This window comes from Hippocampus comes, unplaced genomic scaffold (assembly GCF_001891065.2).
Source record: "Hippocampus comes isolate QL1 unplaced genomic scaffold, H_comes_QL1_v1.1 scaffold562, whole genome shotgun sequence".
NCBI lineage: Eukaryota > Metazoa > Chordata > Actinopteri > Syngnathiformes > Syngnathidae > Hippocampus > Hippocampus comes.
This window is the reverse complement of record NW_017805537.1, coordinates 268,312-287,112: the sequence shown is the minus strand read 5'-3', so window position 1 is coordinate 287,112 and position 18,801 is coordinate 268,312. Positions and strand designations below refer to the sequence as shown.

General features: G+C 44.5%; 1 protein-coding gene across 2 annotated transcripts; it reads left to right on the top strand.

The window, feature by feature from the left end:
* The first annotated feature begins 1,126 nt into the window (after window positions 1–1,126).
* On the top strand, window positions 1,127–18,665 carry LOC109520820 (chymotrypsin-like elastase family member 3B). Of its 2 annotated transcripts, XM_019878320.1 has the most exons (10): window positions 1,127–1,197; window positions 7,774–7,928; window positions 13,954–14,210; window positions 14,485–14,573; window positions 15,259–15,356; window positions 15,873–16,001; window positions 16,107–16,243; window positions 17,046–17,188; window positions 17,547–17,699; window positions 18,629–18,665. In XM_019878320.1, the coding sequence occupies exons 3-10, from the start codon at window positions 14,168–14,170 to the stop codon at window positions 18,644–18,646; spliced, it is 810 nt and encodes a 269-aa protein (XP_019733879.1). In that variant the 5' UTR covers window positions 1,127–1,197; window positions 7,774–7,928; window positions 13,954–14,167; the 3' UTR covers window positions 18,647–18,665. The 2 variants fall into 2 exon arrangements, with proteins under 2 accessions (XP_019733879.1, XP_019733880.1); XM_019878321.1 differs by lacking the exon at window positions 1,127–1,197 and having other exon boundaries at window positions 7,692–7,928.
* Window positions 18,666–18,801: the final 136 nt, after the last annotated feature.

Below are 18,801 nucleotides of genomic sequence, written 5' to 3'. Positions count from 1 at the left end.
ACCCCTTCACATCTAACGACACAGCACACACGCACACAAACACACACACACGCACATGCAACCAGGTTGAGCAGGACACCGCAGCGTCGGCTGAGTGATGGACGAGTGCAGTGCAGCGGCGAGACGTGTGAAGTCCAAAACGTTTGGAAGGGAGCCCGAAGGTCAACGACCTTTGACGGCTTGCTGGCAAAATGGCTCGGCTTGTGAACGCAAACTTTCTTTTCGGAAGATTGCGCCTTTTTTTTTCCACGCAGGAAGTCCCTGAAAATGCTGCGAGTCCACTTTGGGGTCAGACTGTTGCCATCAGTAAAACTCTTCTTCACTGTTTAAATTCATATCTTTGATTATAAGAGGCTGTATTATTTGAAGTCAATTTACAGATGAAGAAGGAAAACACAGTCAATTTTTTTAAACGTTTTTTTGTTTTTGTTTGTCTTTTTTAACATTTGAATGTTGAACTTGTTTATTTCAAATTATTCTCCACAATTTGTATTTTTCTAGAAAAATAAGGTTTTTTTTTGCAGTGACTTTATTGTAATTTTTTATAATTTTATCTACAAAAATACATTTAAATGTCATGATTGTTTTTTTTAAGTCTGCACTTTTTGGGTGTCTTTGTACTTTCACTTCAAATCTTTTCACATTTCATTTTGACATCTTCAAGTTGCTCTTTGTAGTCCTGTTTTTTAGTATTGAATTTTTTTAATGTCTTGAAATAGTTTGAATTTTAATACTAACAAGTTTGTTTTTTATTTTTTGTATGGTTTATTATGTATTTGAATTTTAAGATTTATTTATTTATTTATTTATTTATTTGCAGTCATGCTTTTAAATCTTTTATTTTAAATCCAGGTGATCCCAATCGGACGATGCGCAGCTGCACGCGAAGGCCACCTCGTGGCGAGTGGCCGGGGGAAGCCTGGGGAAAAAGCACACGCACGTCCCCGTTTTAAATTCCACTGGCGGCAAAAATACGGCGCACATCATCGTTATCATCGCCGGCAGTGTCTTGAATCCTTGAAGAGACTCCAGTCGCCCAACTTCAGGCACTCGTAAGAGGAGGCACGTTAACGGGAGCACCTGCCTTCCCCAACATCGCGCAGCGTCGTAAACAACATTTTCCCAGTGTGTGTTCTTTCCCCAGGAGGCCAGAAACAGTCTCCATATTTTTCTCATGTTGGACAGCTGCTGAGAAATGTGAGTATTGCTCATTTAATACGTGGACATGTGCGTGTACGGTCTGTCCTCCGGGGGGTAAGAATGGAGCGAGGACCTCCACCAAGGCCGAAAGGACATCAATACTTGACATTTACTTATGTACGTAAAAGAAAAAAACATGTCTGTCTCGCTCATGCGGGTTGTCAAGTATATTCCAACCCAATTGTTGAAATGAATAGGAGAAATTTGGCCACCGAGTCATTGACAAAAGAACCGACGGATTCACTCACCCAAAAGCTAAGCGCCGAAGGAAACAAGCAAACTGAATGGCTCACTAACTTTTGAACTGACTGGCCAACTCATGATTATTCCGAACGCACAAATTATTTAGCTAAAAAAAAAATATCCACACTGGATCTTATGATGTCTGACCTCAGTCACCGAAAAAAACAAAACAAAACATCTTTGAGGACCACAATAAACCGCAATTTAATTTGTTTGTAAAGTGAAACATAGAACTTCTCACTTGTTAGGGGAATGCAGCGTCACGAACGACCGTGTTGACGTTTAACTTGGGGTGCGGGGGGGGTTTGTCGGGAGGGGTGTGGCCACGGTGACCCCCGTCGGCCGGTTGCTAATCCAGGAAGCAAGGCGGCCGCAACTTCACGCACGGATGCGCTTCCCACTGCCCCGCAGACGCCGTTATTGATTCACGCTTTGAGTACACAGCTTATTAACCCACATGCCCCCCGCCCCCCGGGAAAATAATGACACAAAGCGGCCGGGCCCTGCATGGCAACGCCGCTCATGATTGAAAGCTGTAACCAGGGTGGGAAATATTTAAAGCTCAATTTATGTCTGTTTTGTTTTTTTTTTTCCTTTTTCCCGGCCGTGTTTATTATGTGACATTCTTTCAGTCGGCTCGCATTGAGTGGTGACATTACCATCTTCTTTGATGGACTCCATCGGTCCCAAAAGGAGACGAGACGCGAGGCTGTTTATTTCGAGGCGTCGGGCTTTGTGGGGCCCCTTAAATACAGCTCTGTCTTCATTGCGCCTCCATTCATTCACCGCCGTGCACAAAAAAAACCTTTGACCCCCTTTCGGTTACGCCCTCCCGCAACCCCCGCCGGGAACTCAATGTTACATTTCCCAAATTGACAAATTTCCCCTTAAAGTGAGGTCGCTTCTCTTCGGAAGTTTGGGCCCGGTGAGTGACGTCAGGACTTGCGTTCGTCTGCGCGTGAGATTCCGGGCGTGAGTTGTGGCTGACAGCAGGTTGAAGCGTTGCCTATTTTCCAGATATTTTTTTACATGTTGCGGAACGACACTTTGACCTGGTTCATTTTTATTTTCACGTGATACTCATCGCAGCTCAAATCTTGAGGGGACGCTCGAACAAAGTAACTAATTATGTGGAGTTATTTTTTAACTTGATTGAAGTGGCTAACTGAGTTATGAACAACCAAAAACAGTTCGCCTTATGAATGAGATAAGAAAAAAAAACTTAAGTAAGAGGCATTGTCATTATTTGAACTAATATCGATCTTAAAGCACTCATCTTCTAATGCTTGGGAGAGATTATAGTAATTCATCTGTACAAAAGGGGGTTTAAACTCCCGCTTAAGCATTTATTCAAATCTCCACGGGGGTGATATGCAGGTCACGGGGGAGTGTTTTAATCTTTTTTTTTTTTTTTTTAATACAGTCTCATCAGACACATAGTGGGTGTGTTAGCGAGGTCATATGTCGCTGCGGATGCTTTATGGTGGTCTGTGTTGGAGAATGATGGCAAGGTCCTTGAATGCAACGCCCGCCAGTCTGCAGGTGGCTCGAATCAACAAGATCGTAAAACACCGCTTGCCATTTTGGGACTTGCAGCTTCTGCCTCATAACTCAACTCAACAAATACTCAGATAGTGTACGTAATCAGATGTGTTAGCTATCTGTTCTATAAGTGAGGATTTATTTTTCCGGCAACTTCATACTTTCACTCTCTTATCGTCGGACGATTTCCTAAAGTCACAAATGGACAGATAATTCGTTTGTGAGTTCCTTTGTGCATCTGTGACTTCAGTGGAACCGTGAATCTGTTGTTTGTTAATCTGCTGGGTAACTAGTTATTGCAGTGAACAATGACTTCAGTTGCTTAGTTTGTCACTTTATTCATTGCTTCATTCGTTACTTTGACATCATTGGGTACTTTGATTCTAACTTTAACTGACAGACTGAAGTGATTTGCTAGCTAACTAACAGCAAACATTTCACAGTTCCAGTCAAGTCCGAAATGAACGAGCTAAGTACCAAAACACCAAACCGAGGTAACAGAATAGCCAACGGACGTAACTTCCTACAGCAACTTACTACTTCACGAGGTGATGTAGCTAACGAACAGATTCATAAGCGAACAGTTCAATGATTGAATGAAGTAAGAAAAAAAAAAGTAACTAACACATGAACCAAAGTGACGAACTAAGCTAGCAGGCTAACTACACGAACGACTACAGGTAACTTACTAGCTAACAAAGTAGCTCACAAAGTGCTAGGCAGCTAACGAAATGAATTGAACATGATCAAAGTACTAACTAGTACCGGGCAAAGTAACTAACTGAAATAACTAACAAATCGTTGCTGTCCTGTGAAAAACACATGTCCATTTTCGTCTTTTTGTCTTTTTTTTTTTTAACATTAATGGGATCTCTGTATTGCGTTCCCTCCTTTATGTTTGTTGTTACTCTGCTTCAAGAGTTAAAAAAAAAAAAAAGTCTTAAAGTGTTTCTCGCACGACTCGCTGACCACTGTTGTAAATCTGTGTGAATTTACGATCCCCGGGTGGACTGCAAACGTCCCCTCCCCAACAAGGAACAAGGTCAGCGTTCCACCGCGTGTTGTCTTGGACACCGGAGGTCTCGGGGCTCCATCCCCCCGCTGACGGTGCTGTAAAACACAGCGCGTTATATTACCGCACTTAGCCGCATTACACGCCATATTTTCCAAAAAGTGGCGCTATTAAACAGGGGTGACCAGACGTCATCTTTTCGCCCAGAGAAGTCCACTTTTTTGCGGCCTGCCAAAAAGCAAGGCTATTGCTATTTACATTCAAATTCATATATTTTTTTAATTAAAAAAAAAAAAAGGGGGTCTGGAGAAAGCTTTGATGGGCTTCTTTTACCCTAATCGACTGTCTGCGCATGTGTGCGTGTCAGAGTTCACGACAGTGAGGTGAGGCAGGTCAGGGCGAGGTCATTTGGACTCTGGCTTGGTGGTCCGCAGATGCCGAGTGAGGTTGTGCAGCTCGGGGTCGAGGTCCGGAGGAGGGGTTGCGCATCTTATCTACGAGGCCATCGCGCGCCGGGTGACATGTTATGGCTACGGTCGCGCCGGTCGGTCACGATTATCAGTGACAGGCGCTTCGGACAAAACGCTGCGGCCAATAAGGTGCTGCGCTCATGCGTGTCAAAGCGCTTTGATCAATCATGTGAGCCTCATGAAATCTTGACTGTTTGTTTTCCTGCGCATTAGTATCGATGATAGCGTTAGCATCGGCGCTCAACGATAAGCCTGTGCCACTCACGTGACTTTTTGTGGAGTCTGACTCAATGACATGCAGCAGACTACGCAGCGTTTTCATTCATAAAACGTCATCCGTTTTCAAGTTTTAGTTGTAGTAGTGATTGAAATCATTGACTTAAAGGGGAAGTCAACTTGTAAACGTCATTTGAGCAAACGTGGAAAACAGGTGAACCGTGACAGTCGTTACCTGAGCCCTGAGCAGCTGTGATGTCATCTTCGGTCAACAGCAAAATAGAGCAAAATGGCCGCCCCCTGAGCTGGATTAACAACGAGTGGATTTTGCTACTTCTCGAACTCCGTCTTTTGAGTAAGCTCACCGCTGGTGCGCCCGTGGTCATTAAAATTTGTTGTGTCGAAAGTAGTCTCGGTGGTCTCGGTGAGTCCTCGAGCAAACACTGATACTGGTATCTACTCTGTTGCCGTGTAACAATTAGTCTCAGAAGACCGCTTTATATTGGCCCCCATGCTTTTTTTCCCCGGCCCCCTCATGGTCTCTTCTAATGTGTCTTTATTGACTGTGACAAACTGAGCACAGAGACGATGGCCAAACAATTAAAGGTGGCCCCCAGAGGCCGCCTCATCACACACGCACGGCGAGCAGTCAGCAGCCTTTGTGTGCCTCGACGTGCGTGCGTGCGCGTTGAAACGTCACATGACCTGGCCAACGAAAAGTCACTCAAGCTTGACATCCCGAAAGCGTCAATGTTGTTTTAAGCGCGCTCCACAAATAAGGTTGTTTCAGATTGAGAAAACACATGCGCGCACATCACATACGCGTGGATCAGCGTCAGTTGTGTGTCTGAAAGCGTTTCGGTCGTAAAAGTGCTTTATTAGTTTGTGTGAGTGTTGCAGTCGTCGATATATGTGAGCGTGATATGAGGAGAGCATTTCAGTCGTGTTGATGAGAACATTTCCATCTTGTGCTTATCGGATGAATGTGTGAAAGAGCATTTTAGTAGAAAAGTAGTTCAATAGTTAAGCGAGAGGATTTCAGTAGTTCCTGTGAGAATGGTTCAGTAGCGTGTATGAAAACGTTTCAGTCGTGCGGATGAGTGAATTTCAGTAGTATGTGTGAAAGAACATGTGATGAGATGAGTGTTTCATGTGTGCATGTGAGTGCATTCCAGTAGTTACTGTGAGGTTGTTTCTGTAGTGTGTGAGAGAGACAATCTGTGTTGATGAGTGTTTCAGTAGAGTGTCTTTGTGTGAGAGAGCATTTCACTTGTCATGTGAGTACGCTTCAGTAGCACGCGTGTGAACATTTCAGAAGCGGGTGAGATCATTTTAGTCGATGAGCGTTTCAGCAGCGCGTTTGAGAGCGTTTCTGTTGTGTGAGTGCACATCATGAGAGCCTTTCACTTGCGCGTATGAGCATTGCAATGAGTGTTGTGGCAATGTGCGGATGAGAGTGTTTGAGAACATTTCTGTGAGTGTTTCAGTCGAAAAAAAATAAATTCAGAATACTACTAACCTTTGGTTCCAACAGTGAGCCACTAGTGCCATCTGTTGGAGGCAGTGGGGCACTGTCCCAGTTGCCCCAAACCACACACACACGCACACACACACACACACACACACACACACACACACACACGCACACACACACACATACACAGACTGAAGCACGCCGTTTCGTTCTGCAGCGTGGTCATTCATGGTCCTGCGTGAACCTTGACCTTCCGTGTGTGTCAGGGTCAGAGCTGCCCCGCCTCCGCCCCTCTTTAATGGCTTCCATGAAGCGCTAACGGTGCCCCTCCCCCCCACCACCTACCGTCCTCCTCATTGTTGACATGTGACTTTTAGCCTCGGATGCTAATTGGCTGACAGGCAACTAATGCAACGGGCGCCCGTCACTTGCGGTCCACGCCGACGACGTCGCAGAGCTCTGTCGTTTGTCCGTCCGTCTTTATTAGCGTGACGTCATCTGTCTCCCGTTACCGCCTCCTGGAAGCAATCACACACACACATAAAGAGGACATGTGGAGCCCAAAACCGTGTTGAAGGGGTGCGTGTTCGCAAACGGCTTTGTTACACGCCGGCTTTAATTGAAAAAACGTGTGTCGTCATCGGCCCCCTACCGCAATAAGTTGGCGACGGTCGATGATGACATCAGCGGGGAAAGACATCAATTACGTTTTACGCCTTTGCGGAAAATTGTCGGGTGTGTGATGATGACACCCCCGACCCTTTCGGCACCCACCATCCTGTCTTGCTGTAGATGAAGCTGATATTTTGGAGGAGGGGGAGTCATATATTTATGCCGAAGAAATTATTTCGGGGGGGGGAAATTGAAGCATTTTACGCATGTCGCTTCCTGTTGTTTGTTTGTTTTTGGCCGCCCCCATCGAGAAGCATCGGGTTCATAATGGGGCCATTGAGCAGCTTGAGCTCAAGTCGCACTGGCGCTTGACACCACCTGCAAATTGGCCCGCCGCACCGGTCGGGCCTTTCGTAGGGTCGAGCGCCCCGGGGGCCATAAATCACCGTGGCGCTCAAAAAAACAACTTGCACAAGCGCAACTGAAGGGATGAGGATTTTCTTCTCCGTATTTTGCCCCCGCATTCTTAAAACCTTGCTGCAATTTTATTCTGGACATTTCTTTTAAAATATTTTCTCAAATATCTGACGCTATTCTTGTGCGTTTTTTTTTTCTCCAAGTTGTCAATTCTGCTTTTCAAAATTAAAAAAAACAAAAATCTCAAAATTAAAATCAAAAAAAATTCAAGATATTCAACTTTTTGCTTTAGAAATACAAAACATCTCAACTTCTCAAATGTTATTTTTTTCCCTCCCCACTATGACACTTATATGATATGACACTTTTCTTTTATATGTACTCTTAAATGTAAGACTTTTTTCCCTTGTAATATTATGTACCGCCCCTTTCTGCATATTTCTTTTTTTTTTTTTTTTTTTTTTTTTTTTTTATGAAATCAAAGACAGTGGAGCTCTCAAATTCAGACTCGATTTCACACTAACTTTCTGGAAACAGCATCACTTTGAAATATCATTTTCCTTTTCTGCTTTCTATTTCCATCGTAGCTTGCCATCACCCCTCCCAAACGTGTTCATGAAAGCGACGGCTTGACCCGAAACCGAATGCTTTAGGCAAACACGTACAAATCACGACGCCGCCACAGTGGGTGCTCTCACAAGTACACCCCCCCGTCCGACCCCTGCGGACCCCCTCCTGACAGGTAAACACACCTGTTTATTCATCATTTTATGCAAACGTGCTCCAAAAAATGTTGGCAAAGTCTGCGACGCGGAAGCTGGAGCCTGCGGGCCCGCTGCCCAAGGTCAAGCAGCCACACAATGAGGCCTCTGTCTTTGCGCACGCAAAAGCACACGCAGTCCGTGGTGCTCACGATTTACACAGCATACTTCATTTTCACTTTTTTTTTTCTTTTTTCGACACTTATCTTTAATGTTTGGAAAAATAATGCAAACAAAGTACCGCCTCAAAAAGTACTTCGCTCAGGAGATGCCTCAAGATGGCGGCGAATGAGCTAAAATAGAGAGGATCATAAAGCATCAACACAGTGCATCAAGTATGTGCGCGGTTAGCAACATAAACAACTGAAATCAGTCATAAAATTATGAAACGCAAACAAACCATGCGCACGTCAGACAATGTGTGATTCTCCCTTTTTTTGACATTTACGGTTTTCGAGAAAACTTCAACTGGGTGTAGTAAACTTAGCATCCGAGTGAATCCAAGCCATTGATGTGTCGAATAAACGGAAGCGCTGAGAGAACGTGCTGTTCAAAGTTGTGAGTGAACCTTCTCGCTGGCACGTAGCGATGCGAACCACTCATCTCCCCCCCGCTCTGGAACTGATTTAAGTGGAACAAAACCAGAACCGATATGTTGGGAGTGGAAATGGAGCTTCGACGTTTGCTTTGTTGACATGCGGTCTCTCCATTTCATCTCTGCAATAATGCTCAATGACAACACATGGAGGGGGGGGGGGTGAAGTATGCAGCATGCATTCAATCCAAAGGAGTCGAGAAGCGGGCAGAGGGCGGGGGTCTTCTTTACCCGTCAGTCACTGCTTCGAAACTTTAGCTGACGTGGGGGCTGACTAACGAGGTAGCTCATCTCTTTGGCGTTTTCGTTCGCCCTTCCGAAATGCGGGATGGTTTCAGCCCGGCTTCGTTCGGTTCGTGTTAGGCGGTGAGCCGTCTAATGGGAGCCGACAGGCCATTTTGGGGGCTATTAGCCATCACAAAGTCGCCATTTAGGCCAAATTATGTCCATTTGCTTTTGATGTCGCACGCCGCCAAATTGTAGATCTGTTCGCTCCAATTTGATCTCACACTAGCCAGATGTCTCCAGACGCAACATCTTAAATACGCCGAGAAATTGGATGCAGAATGTACCGAAAGTACAAATCTTCATTCATTTCAGTCGCAAGTGACCTTTTTCGGAATGTTTGCAGACATTAAGTGTCAAACGGGCGTAGCGAGCAGAGTGCCAGCTGACCTCACCTAAAAACAACGTCAAAAACTTGTTGCGTCGACAAAATGCGGATTTTTGTTGTTTGCTGTTGGATTTCCTTCAGAAAAAGGAAATTAATCCAGCGGAACCTGTGGCTGAGGAGGCTAAATTTGATAAATAGTTTTAAAGAGAAGATCAGACGACTGCCTGGTGGCATAGCAACCACTTCTAAAGGGGCGGAATGGAAACTGAATCGGGTTGGTGGAAAACATTTTTCCACAAATATGTGTAAAATGTTTGGTTGGGTTGTCTTCCAGTAAACATAATGGCTAGCCGGCTAGCTATCATCAGCTCGACATAATTTCATCCGAGCAACAGAGTTAGGCCCAGCTCATCCAATAGGCCACAGGGGCAAATACTCATGGCGACAGGGACTCCAAGAGGTACTAAAATTGGTGTTGGGTGGGGAGGGATCATCTTAAATATTAATTACATTAGTTTCTATCAACTCTAAAAATGGAAGCGATGTCCAATTACTATAATATGAAAAAATAATTTCACAAAAGTGGGCTAAGAGACTGTATTATGGTCATAGGGCCCATGACATGCTTGCGTACAGTAAATGTTATTTTTCTTCAATCAAAGGTAAAAGTGACGTTCATTTATCCACTTCATGTGTCATTTATGTTAATTTCACGTTGTTTTCATACGATGAACAATGGGTTTTCTATATAAAACGATGTTTTTGTTAATATTTTTGTGTGTCTCGAACCAATTGATTGGGTTTACATGATTTGCTATGGGAAAGAGTGCTTTGATTTTTGTTTGATTCCGTTTTAACATTTTTAGGTGCCCAGAACCAATTTATTGGAGTTACATTGTTTCCTATGGGCAACATTGCTTTGATTTTCCACTGTATGTCTGCATTTTGGAATCAACTTACCTGTTGAAATGTAAATGATGGCCACCTTTGGGTCTCACTTCCAATTCATACCTCCATTAATTCTTTTCTTTCATGGCAGTAGAGAAGAAGGCCAACCCCCCCCCCTCCCCACCCTCCTTTTTTTCTCAGCGGTTCTGCCTTGCTCAAAAATAAAAGCCACCCGAAACTCGGTGTGATGTCATGGTGAAAAGAGCTATAAATTAACATATTCATTGTTTACATACTTATGACGCAAGCCTAAACTGTTTTTAATTCCCCCAATGAGGTTTCTATTAGGGGAGGAAGTGGGGGCAGATGCAGGGTGGGGGGGTGTTGTAGTGGTGTACTCGTAGAGCTTGAAGTGTCCAGCAGGTGGCCGAGGTGTTGAGGTTTGATCGTTCAACAGAGAGGCTGTAATAAAAGATGAGGTTGGCAGGGGCAGCGTAGCCCTGCTTGGCCCCAGCGGGGGGCCACGCTTATTTTGGAATCGGGTTTCCTTCATCTATCAGCGACAATTACCAGCTTGGACGCCTTGTCGGAATCTCCGGAGACATCAAAGACTTGTTTTTTTTTTTATTTTTTTAAATATTCCACGTTTGATCCGCCTCCTGAAAAGAAGCCCACCATTATTCCTGGTCCAGAACAAGACTCTGGAGGATTGAAGTAACTCGACTTGAACCGAAATGTAACAAGCTGAAATATTGCTTTTGGGGCGCGGTGCGCCCCCCCCTGCCCCTTCTTTTCCACCCAGGGTGAAATGAGCAAAACCCAATAGCTGCACGCGCTCCAACGTAGACTGACATCTTAATGTTTAACCCAACAGAAATTGCTCCGCATTCTTGTGTGGAATCAATTTGAAATCGGACACGATGACGACTGTGCTGCTTTGTGGGGATTTTTATTTTTTTTATTATTTTTTTTTTTTTACTTATTTATTTTTGCAACACAAGCCAAGCTTGAGAAAAAAAAAAACTTAACAATCCCGCATTGGCAGTAATAAGCATCAAAACCCATTTGAAAATGCAGTCGTTAAACAAAACAAACCAAACAAAACCAAAATGGCTGACTTCCTGTTCAATTCCAAGTACACCTGTGCCTGTCTGCAAAAATGGGGCCCATAATGCTAAACGCCATCGAGCTGGCTCACAAAAATGACCGTGGGTGTTCCGTTAATTACAAACCTTGAAACCACTGCAACTTTAATACTCATAGAGCAGAAACACATACAACAAGAGCAAACACTCAAAGGTGGGAAATGTGAGAGGCGCTTGACTGAATACAGTCACAAAAAAAAACCCCAAAAAGGATCGGCTCAAAATGGAAGGGACGCTGAATGCGAATGGCGACATAGCGAGGGAGGGTTGACCGTATCGCGTGTTTTTGTGGCAGCGGAGTCTGCGTTTGGTCGAATTGATGACACGCAGCACTAGCGTGTGATTTATGTTGCTAAGGTCTAATTGGCAGAGAACGTCGGGCCCAAACTCCACAGAGGCCGCTGGCACGTCATCCATCTTTTATCCTGCTTCACGATTCCTCTTTGGAAGTCATGATTTAACACCGTCCACCAGCACAATGTCTCCATGGGAATCTTTTTATGTATTTACTTTTTTTTTTTTTTTTTTTTTTAATAGCGAATAAAATGCATTAAAAAAAGGGTATTGCGGTGAGCTTATGAAGGCTTCATTTAATTTTACACATTTTCCCACCAGCTGTTTGAAATGTATGAAAGCCATAAAATGTTAATGTCTTGAAATAGGATAGCTTTTTAAATGGTGCATTGATGTACAAGCTGTCTGCTTTGAGCCAACATTCAAACATCTTCATTATGTAATCTCTCTCTTTTTTTTTTTCTCCTCAGCATGTTTGTCCAAATTCAAAATCGCTATGTAAAACCCTCAAAAAAATTAGCAAGTTCATCAATCAATATGTAATTTGGTGTATCAAAGGTGGGGAAAGTGCTACACACGTGAAAGACGAAGATAAGAGGACACACAAAAAAACTGTCAAAATTGAAAATGAAAAGGAAGTTCACCATTTTTGTTTGAAAACTCTAAAAAATAGCTGGGTCACAAAGAACCCAGTTTGGTTTTCCAAAAAATGGATTGTTTTACTACTTGAATCGATTCGATCCAACGAAACAACCCAACGGCCCAATTTTGTGGTTGTTTTGTGTAAAACATGTCTCTCTTAACTGGCCGGATAAAAAAAAAAATAATCTCAGTGACCCAAGGCCAAAATTCAACAGGAAGTCCGCCATTTTGGTTTTGAAACAGTCATTTCATATTTTGTAATCCCCTTGAAAAGTTGGAGGGGAAAAAAATGAGCCAATGACACCGATCTCTCAAACCAACGCAAAACTGGGAGCACATGTCTGTCCTGACGGGCCTCTTGAACAATCTCAAGAACCCAAGCCCGAAATAGAACAGGAGGTGGCCATTTTGGTTTAAAGCTGCCATTTGGGAGGAAATCCTTCAAATGGAACTTCTACCAGAGAATTACCTCAAATGAGCCCCAATCAGAAGGCGATATCCAAAACAGATGGGCGACGCAAAAACGACCGCGCTTTTTTTTTTGTTTGTTTTGTTTTGTTTACGTAACTTTGGATCATTGAGCGCTGAACCATGGAAGTGTTATACAAACTTCTTGAACGCCCCTCCAGCAGACGCGGGGTCGTCGGTGGAGGCAGCAGCGCCACTTTGATTTGCCTCATAAAACCAGGAAATGTATCCGCTTTCACCGTCTTCCCCGGAGAGCCGTATTAAGAAAGGAAAGAAAGAAGACAAAACGCACATCTCGGCCAGGCGTGAACAATTGCCTCCAGATTGTGCATGCGGGCCTCTCCTTGGATCTTCCAAATGTTATTGAAGGAGGGAAAGTCGTTAGAGAGCACCAAAAAACCCCAAAAGTTTCAATTTTGGTGGTCATAGCAGGAGAACTCTCACGCTGTCTCTCTCTCCCTCTCTCTTTCTTTATATTCATCCACTTTCAAATCCACTTCGCCCCAGGAGGGTCCAGGGTGTGCGGGAGCCTATCCCAGCTGTCTTTTGGCAGTAGGCAGGGGACACCCTCAACTGGTTGCCAGCCAATCGCAGGGCACATGTTGGCGTGCACAGTCACACCCAGAGTCTTCCATTAACCTGCCATGCATGTTTTTGGAATGGGTGAGGAAACCGGAATACCCGGAGAAAAGCCACGCAGCCATCGGGAGAACATGCAAACGCCACACAGGAGCGCCGGTGCCAGGTATCGAATGCTTGTCCTCTGCACCGTGAGGCCGGCACACTAGCTGGTTGCACACAGTGCAAAATTGAACCCCTGAACATTTAATATCAATAATTGACGCGTGTGTATGGATATTTAATCCCACACAGCAAGAGGAAATTACGATATTGAGGGTTACTTACCTCTGCCCGGATCTGGCTCACAACGCCGCCGTCACGCAGAGCGCAAAAGAACGTTTTACGAGCTCACCTTGGAAATGCAAGAAGAGGCTGACTGGCTTGCTCGAGCAGCAGATGGCCTTTTCCCACTTGTCACGGAATAGCGGCGTCCACCTTTGACCTGCACTTTCAAGACGGCAAGATGGCGGCGGGTGGGAGGATGAGAAAAGAGCGAGACCCGATGATCATGAGAAGCGCGGAAATGTCCCCCTGTCTGATGTGGGAATTATTTATGATTCCTTTTTATCTTTTATTGATGTATATGTTGGACTTTGGTGCGCTTGGATACTTTGAGATCAGTTCACAAAAATCATCTTCATTTAAAAATAGAATGAAGGAAACATACACACACGCTTTTATTTATTTTAAAAGCAGCACTGCTGACACTGCATTTCTTCTTCTCTCGTTCTTTTGCGCAGGTGTGCCTGATCTTGTGGCTTCACATGACACGTTGTTTGTATTCGATACGAGCAGGTGTATTCAAATCTTCCAAAATCGTGCAACCACCTGGGAAACAGGAAGTTCTTCCCATGCGGATAGACCCTGATTGCCACGTGTTATGGGGGGCGGGGGAGAGATCGAGATATAATAAGACGGCAGTGCGAGGTGAGAAGAGAGCGTGTGACAGACATCATGCTGCAGACTCTGGGCCTTCTCATCCTACAAGTAGCTTTGGGTGAGTTCGACTCGTCACTGTCTCCAGGACAACAGCACATACTTTGGTGGAATTGGTAACTTATGTCTCAGGCTAAGTGGCTATGACCAGCGGAGTTCCCCAGGGGTCAAACCTTCGTCCCCTTATTGTTCATGCTTACGTTAGACCTACTTATTAGCAACTATAAAATGAACCCAACTCTACCCAATACGCACGTACTGTACTTTTTTGAGTCTACTCCCTGCCGGTTGTTTACCAAAGTTCTGAAATGCCCCTACTGTTTTCGTTTTGTCAGTACTTGGGTGTGGTACACCAGCGGTCCAGCCGAACACCAATCGGGTGGTAAACGGAGAGGATGCCCGCCCTCACAGCTGGCCCTGGCAGGTAAAAGCAACGCCTTCCATACGTAACCGAGTTGTTAGACCAGTATAGAATGTGGAAAGCACTTGCCTCGCAGTCAAAAGGTTACGGGTTTGAATCCTGCACCTTGTATGCTTCAATCTCCTCCCGTATTCAAAAACACGTTTGGTTCGTTCCAGACTTAAAATTGGAACTTGAACGGCAACCAGTCAGCAACAGTCCTCGTTTGCAAATGTAAACTTGAACCTCTTGACCGTGCAGCAACCCAAACCCAAACACTCGAGAAGTCTTTGCCTTTTTTCGAAGAAACAAGCAAAGGTCTGTGCAATCTTTTTGCTTACTAACACACATTGGCATGGTCTCACGGCTCTGCCGCAATTGCAAATTCAACCCTTCTTCCATGAAGAGATCCCACAAAATTGATGCAGAGCTATCACTAATTCACTTTCGCCTTTTACACAGAACTTAATGAAGGTGAAAGAACACCAAAAATATTAGCATGGTCTGATAGCAAAGCTACTAGCACCAATCCATTTTTGCCTTTTATACAGAACCCAGTGAAGGTGAGTGAAAACAAAAAAAAAGTCCCCTCTCTACATTAACATGGTCTTACAGCGGTGTCATAAGTGCAAATTTTCGCCAAGAAGATCCTGGCAACCACTCGGCGACAATCTCATTAACATTAATGCAAACTGTTATTCGGTGTCAGATCTCCCTGCAGGTGAAGCACGGCAGCCGCTACCACCACACGTGCGGAGGAACTCTGATAGCGCCGCGCTGGGTGCTGACGGCCGGGCACTGTATCTGGTGAGCGACCGGTCGTTTTACATATCGAGTCTGAAATCAGAGCAGCGGGACTGCAGCATCTGCTCTCAGTCTCCTGCGAGAAATACGAGTGTCCTTGAAGACCCTCTCTGCTCTCTTTTAACAAATCACTAAGATTATGTAACGTTCGACAAACAGCGGCATAGCCGCAGACAACATTCTACCTCCAGAGATTTCACATCATGACTTAGTGTTTGGAGTGCTACACTGGCCCACTGTCGTATGGTATTCCGCAGGGTTCAATTTTGGGTCCCCTGCTGTATCCATTCCATTTGCTGCCCTTGGGTTCTATCTTAAGGAAGGATGGCATTTCCTTTCACTGCTGTACGGATGATAGTCAGATCTATGTGCCGCAAAGCAAAAAGGACGCTTTGTCCTTAAGGCCACTTTTGTCCTGCCCAGAGGAAATTCAATGAAAGAAGTTGGGGTGCTTGTCCCCAGGTGTGCTTGTTTTTAAAGTGTTATATGAACAAAGTTGAATTGAGTTGGTGTTTTCAGGCCTGGAGACATTTACCGCGTGGTGCTGGGAGAACATGACATGAGTCAGCAGGAAGGTACGGAACAGATTGTTGACATCCTGCGCATCGTCGTCCACCCGGAATGGGACATCAACCACGTAGACGACGGGTGAGCTTGTATCAACAGTTGGAGTATTTATTTATTTATTTAGGCAAAATGGGTCAAATTTGATTTTTCTGTCCACGAAGTGTTAATAGCTTACCTTTTTATTAGCAACGACCTGGCCTTGCTAAAGCTGGTTAAGAGTCCCATCATGATCGACAGCATTGGCTTGGCTTGTCTCCCACCTGCCGGCGAGATCCTCGCCCACGGGACTGCGTGCTACATCTCCGGCTGGGGCAACCTTTACAGTAAGGCCTCAGCAATTTGGGAGAAATGTTGGGTGAGAATGGTTGTTCGTCTTTATGTGTGCCATGCAACTGACTGGCGACCAGTCCAGGGTGCGCTCCGCCGTCCGCCCAAAGTCACCTGGGGTGGGCTCCAGCACACCCGCAACCTAGTACAGGATAAGCGGCGTTGAAAATGGATGGATGCATGGCTACCCCTGGCGACACGTAGAATTTGGCATGCATGTCTGTCATGAGCAGACGCACAAAATAGTCTGATGAAACCATGTGCACAGAGATACATGAAGTCAGCAATTTTGGTCTGAAGTGGCCAAAAGGTCCCAAGTTTGTTTCCTGTAAATGGCATGGCGATACCACATGTAACTTTTTAGTCATTTGAGGCCAAATAAATTTGGCAGGTGTGTTGACCCTGGAGAATTTTGACATTTATCATCATGGGCATCACTCACTCACCAACAGTGGGTCCATAACGTACCCTGGAATGTTTTTAAAATTGCTTACAGCCAGTTTGACTTAACAACATGAACTTTGGTAGACATATCTACCTTGACGAGAACCACCAAAATGTTTCTCAGGGCCATGCACAGGAAGGCTGCCATTTTAGCTTCAAGCTGCCATTTTAATGCTGTAATCAGGAATCTTTGCAAGATAAACTTCTGGAGCTTTTTTCTCCAGTTGAAATTTGATTTACTAGACAGGTTTTTTTTTTTTCATGTGTGCTGAAGTTTCTTGACTCACCATAAAACATGAAACTTTGCGAGGAGAAACGTCAATTTGTGCTTGAAAGTGACTAATGATGTTGCAGGCCACGGTCCGATGCCGGCCAAGCTGCAACAGGCCTTGCTGCCCGTCGTGCAGCACAGCGTGTGCAGTCAGAGCGGCTGGTGGGGCAACACCGTCAAGACCAACATGATCTGCGCCGGCGGAGACGACGTGTCGGGGTGTCATGTACGTTAAGGACGCCGCCGGTCACAATTGGGGGAACCCGACGAATGAGGTGGGGGGACGACTTGAGTTGCCAACTTTAGGTTTTGGACGTGGTTGGTTAAAAACCTCGGGAAGACTTGACTCGACTTTGACTCGGGCCATTCAATAAAAGATCAGGACGAAATCTACACGCAGAAAGAACGTTTTAGCTCATGAAAAATGTGACTTGCTTGACATTTGGATCTCGACTTGTTTGATTTATTTTTCTTTCCCACAGCAACTGAGGACTTGCATAAACCTTGACGGTGACGACTTGAGACTTGTGACTTCCTGCCACCTGTAAACTTCATTGCCGTCTTTTTTTTTTTTTTTTTTTTAGGGTGACTCAGGCGGCCCTCTCAATTGTCAGGGGGAGGACGGGCGCTGGTACGTGCAGGGCGTCACCAGCTTCGTGTCGTCGCAAGTGTGCAATGAGGCCCAGAAGCCCACCGTCTTCACTCGCACCTCCGCCTTCGCCCAGTGGCTCAGCGACGTAAGGCGACGCACACGCTCACCACCTCCATGACTCCGGTGCAAAATGTCAACTTTTTCCTCGCTGAAAATGGAGCGGTGACACAATTTGGAGTTGCGCCCAAAGTTCCTGCCAAAATCGATTTCAAAAGCCATCGTGCGCGGTGATGTCAGCATTCGACATCAGCTCAGTGAGCATTTAAACGAGGTTACGGTTGAGTAAATACGAATGACAAACACATGTTTTCAAAATCTTTCCAAGTCCTCACCCTTTGCAGACACGAGCCGCCGGTAGACCACGAGTGAGGGTCTGCTACCACCTATTGGTTACACTTGGAACTGCATGAGTTAAAATTACGTAACGTGTTGGCCCGCAGGATTATTTATTACACTCATCCTGAGTATATTTGGGGGGGGAAATATGAACCAAAAACATAGTATTTAAATTTCTAACATGAATTTGTAACAATGTCATTACTTTTAGCAGCCTTCAGAAGGCAAAAAAAGAAAAAGGTATTTAAGAAGCTAAAATAAAAATTCATCGACTAATGCAATTTTAAATTGCTTCATTTATTTAGATGCGATCAATGTTTGTTCATATTTATTATTCAGTATTCGTCATTTATTTAATTAATCATCTATTTATTTTAATGACATTGTTTTTAATATTATTTGCCCTTAACCATTTTATTTAGTACTTTTATTTGGGTGATTTGTTCTTTTATATTCATTTGTAATTTTCATTTACTATGTTTTATTTTTTCTATTTTACTTTAATTTATTGGTCATCATCACATTTTTCCTCGTCGCATCGTAACATTAAGATGCTCTCTGGGCTACTTTTTTCTGAGCCCACCATGTTGGACCCCAAGACCAAAATTGGAAAAAGAAAATTAAAACCTAGTAGTGGTGTGATTGCTCTTTATAAAGCATTTGTTCATGTTTCCTCAGGTGGTGCTGCGCTACTGAAGAGGCCAAAAAAAAAAAACACTAGAGAGAGAGCGACAGTCTTTGAAATGTGGAACATCATTAATTATTATTATTTCTTTTATTATATCCTTAAAATTTGGGAAGATGGATTTTTGACGTACTGAAGGCGCCACGTGATACAGGCCAAATATTGA

Excerpts from the sequence above, each read along its gene's own strand:
- LOC109520820 (XM_019878320.1), top strand. The coding sequence starts at position 14,168 with ATGCTGCAGACTCTGGGCCTTCTCATCCTACAAGTAGCTTTGG. Across the intron at positions 14,211-14,484 it reads CATCCTACAAGTAGCTTTGG|TACTTGGGTGTGGTACACCA; the intron begins GTGAGTTCGACT and ends TCGTTTTGTCAG. Across the intron at positions 15,357-15,872 it reads ACGGCCGGGCACTGTATCTG|GCCTGGAGACATTTACCGCG; the intron begins GTGAGCGACCGG and ends TGGTGTTTTCAG.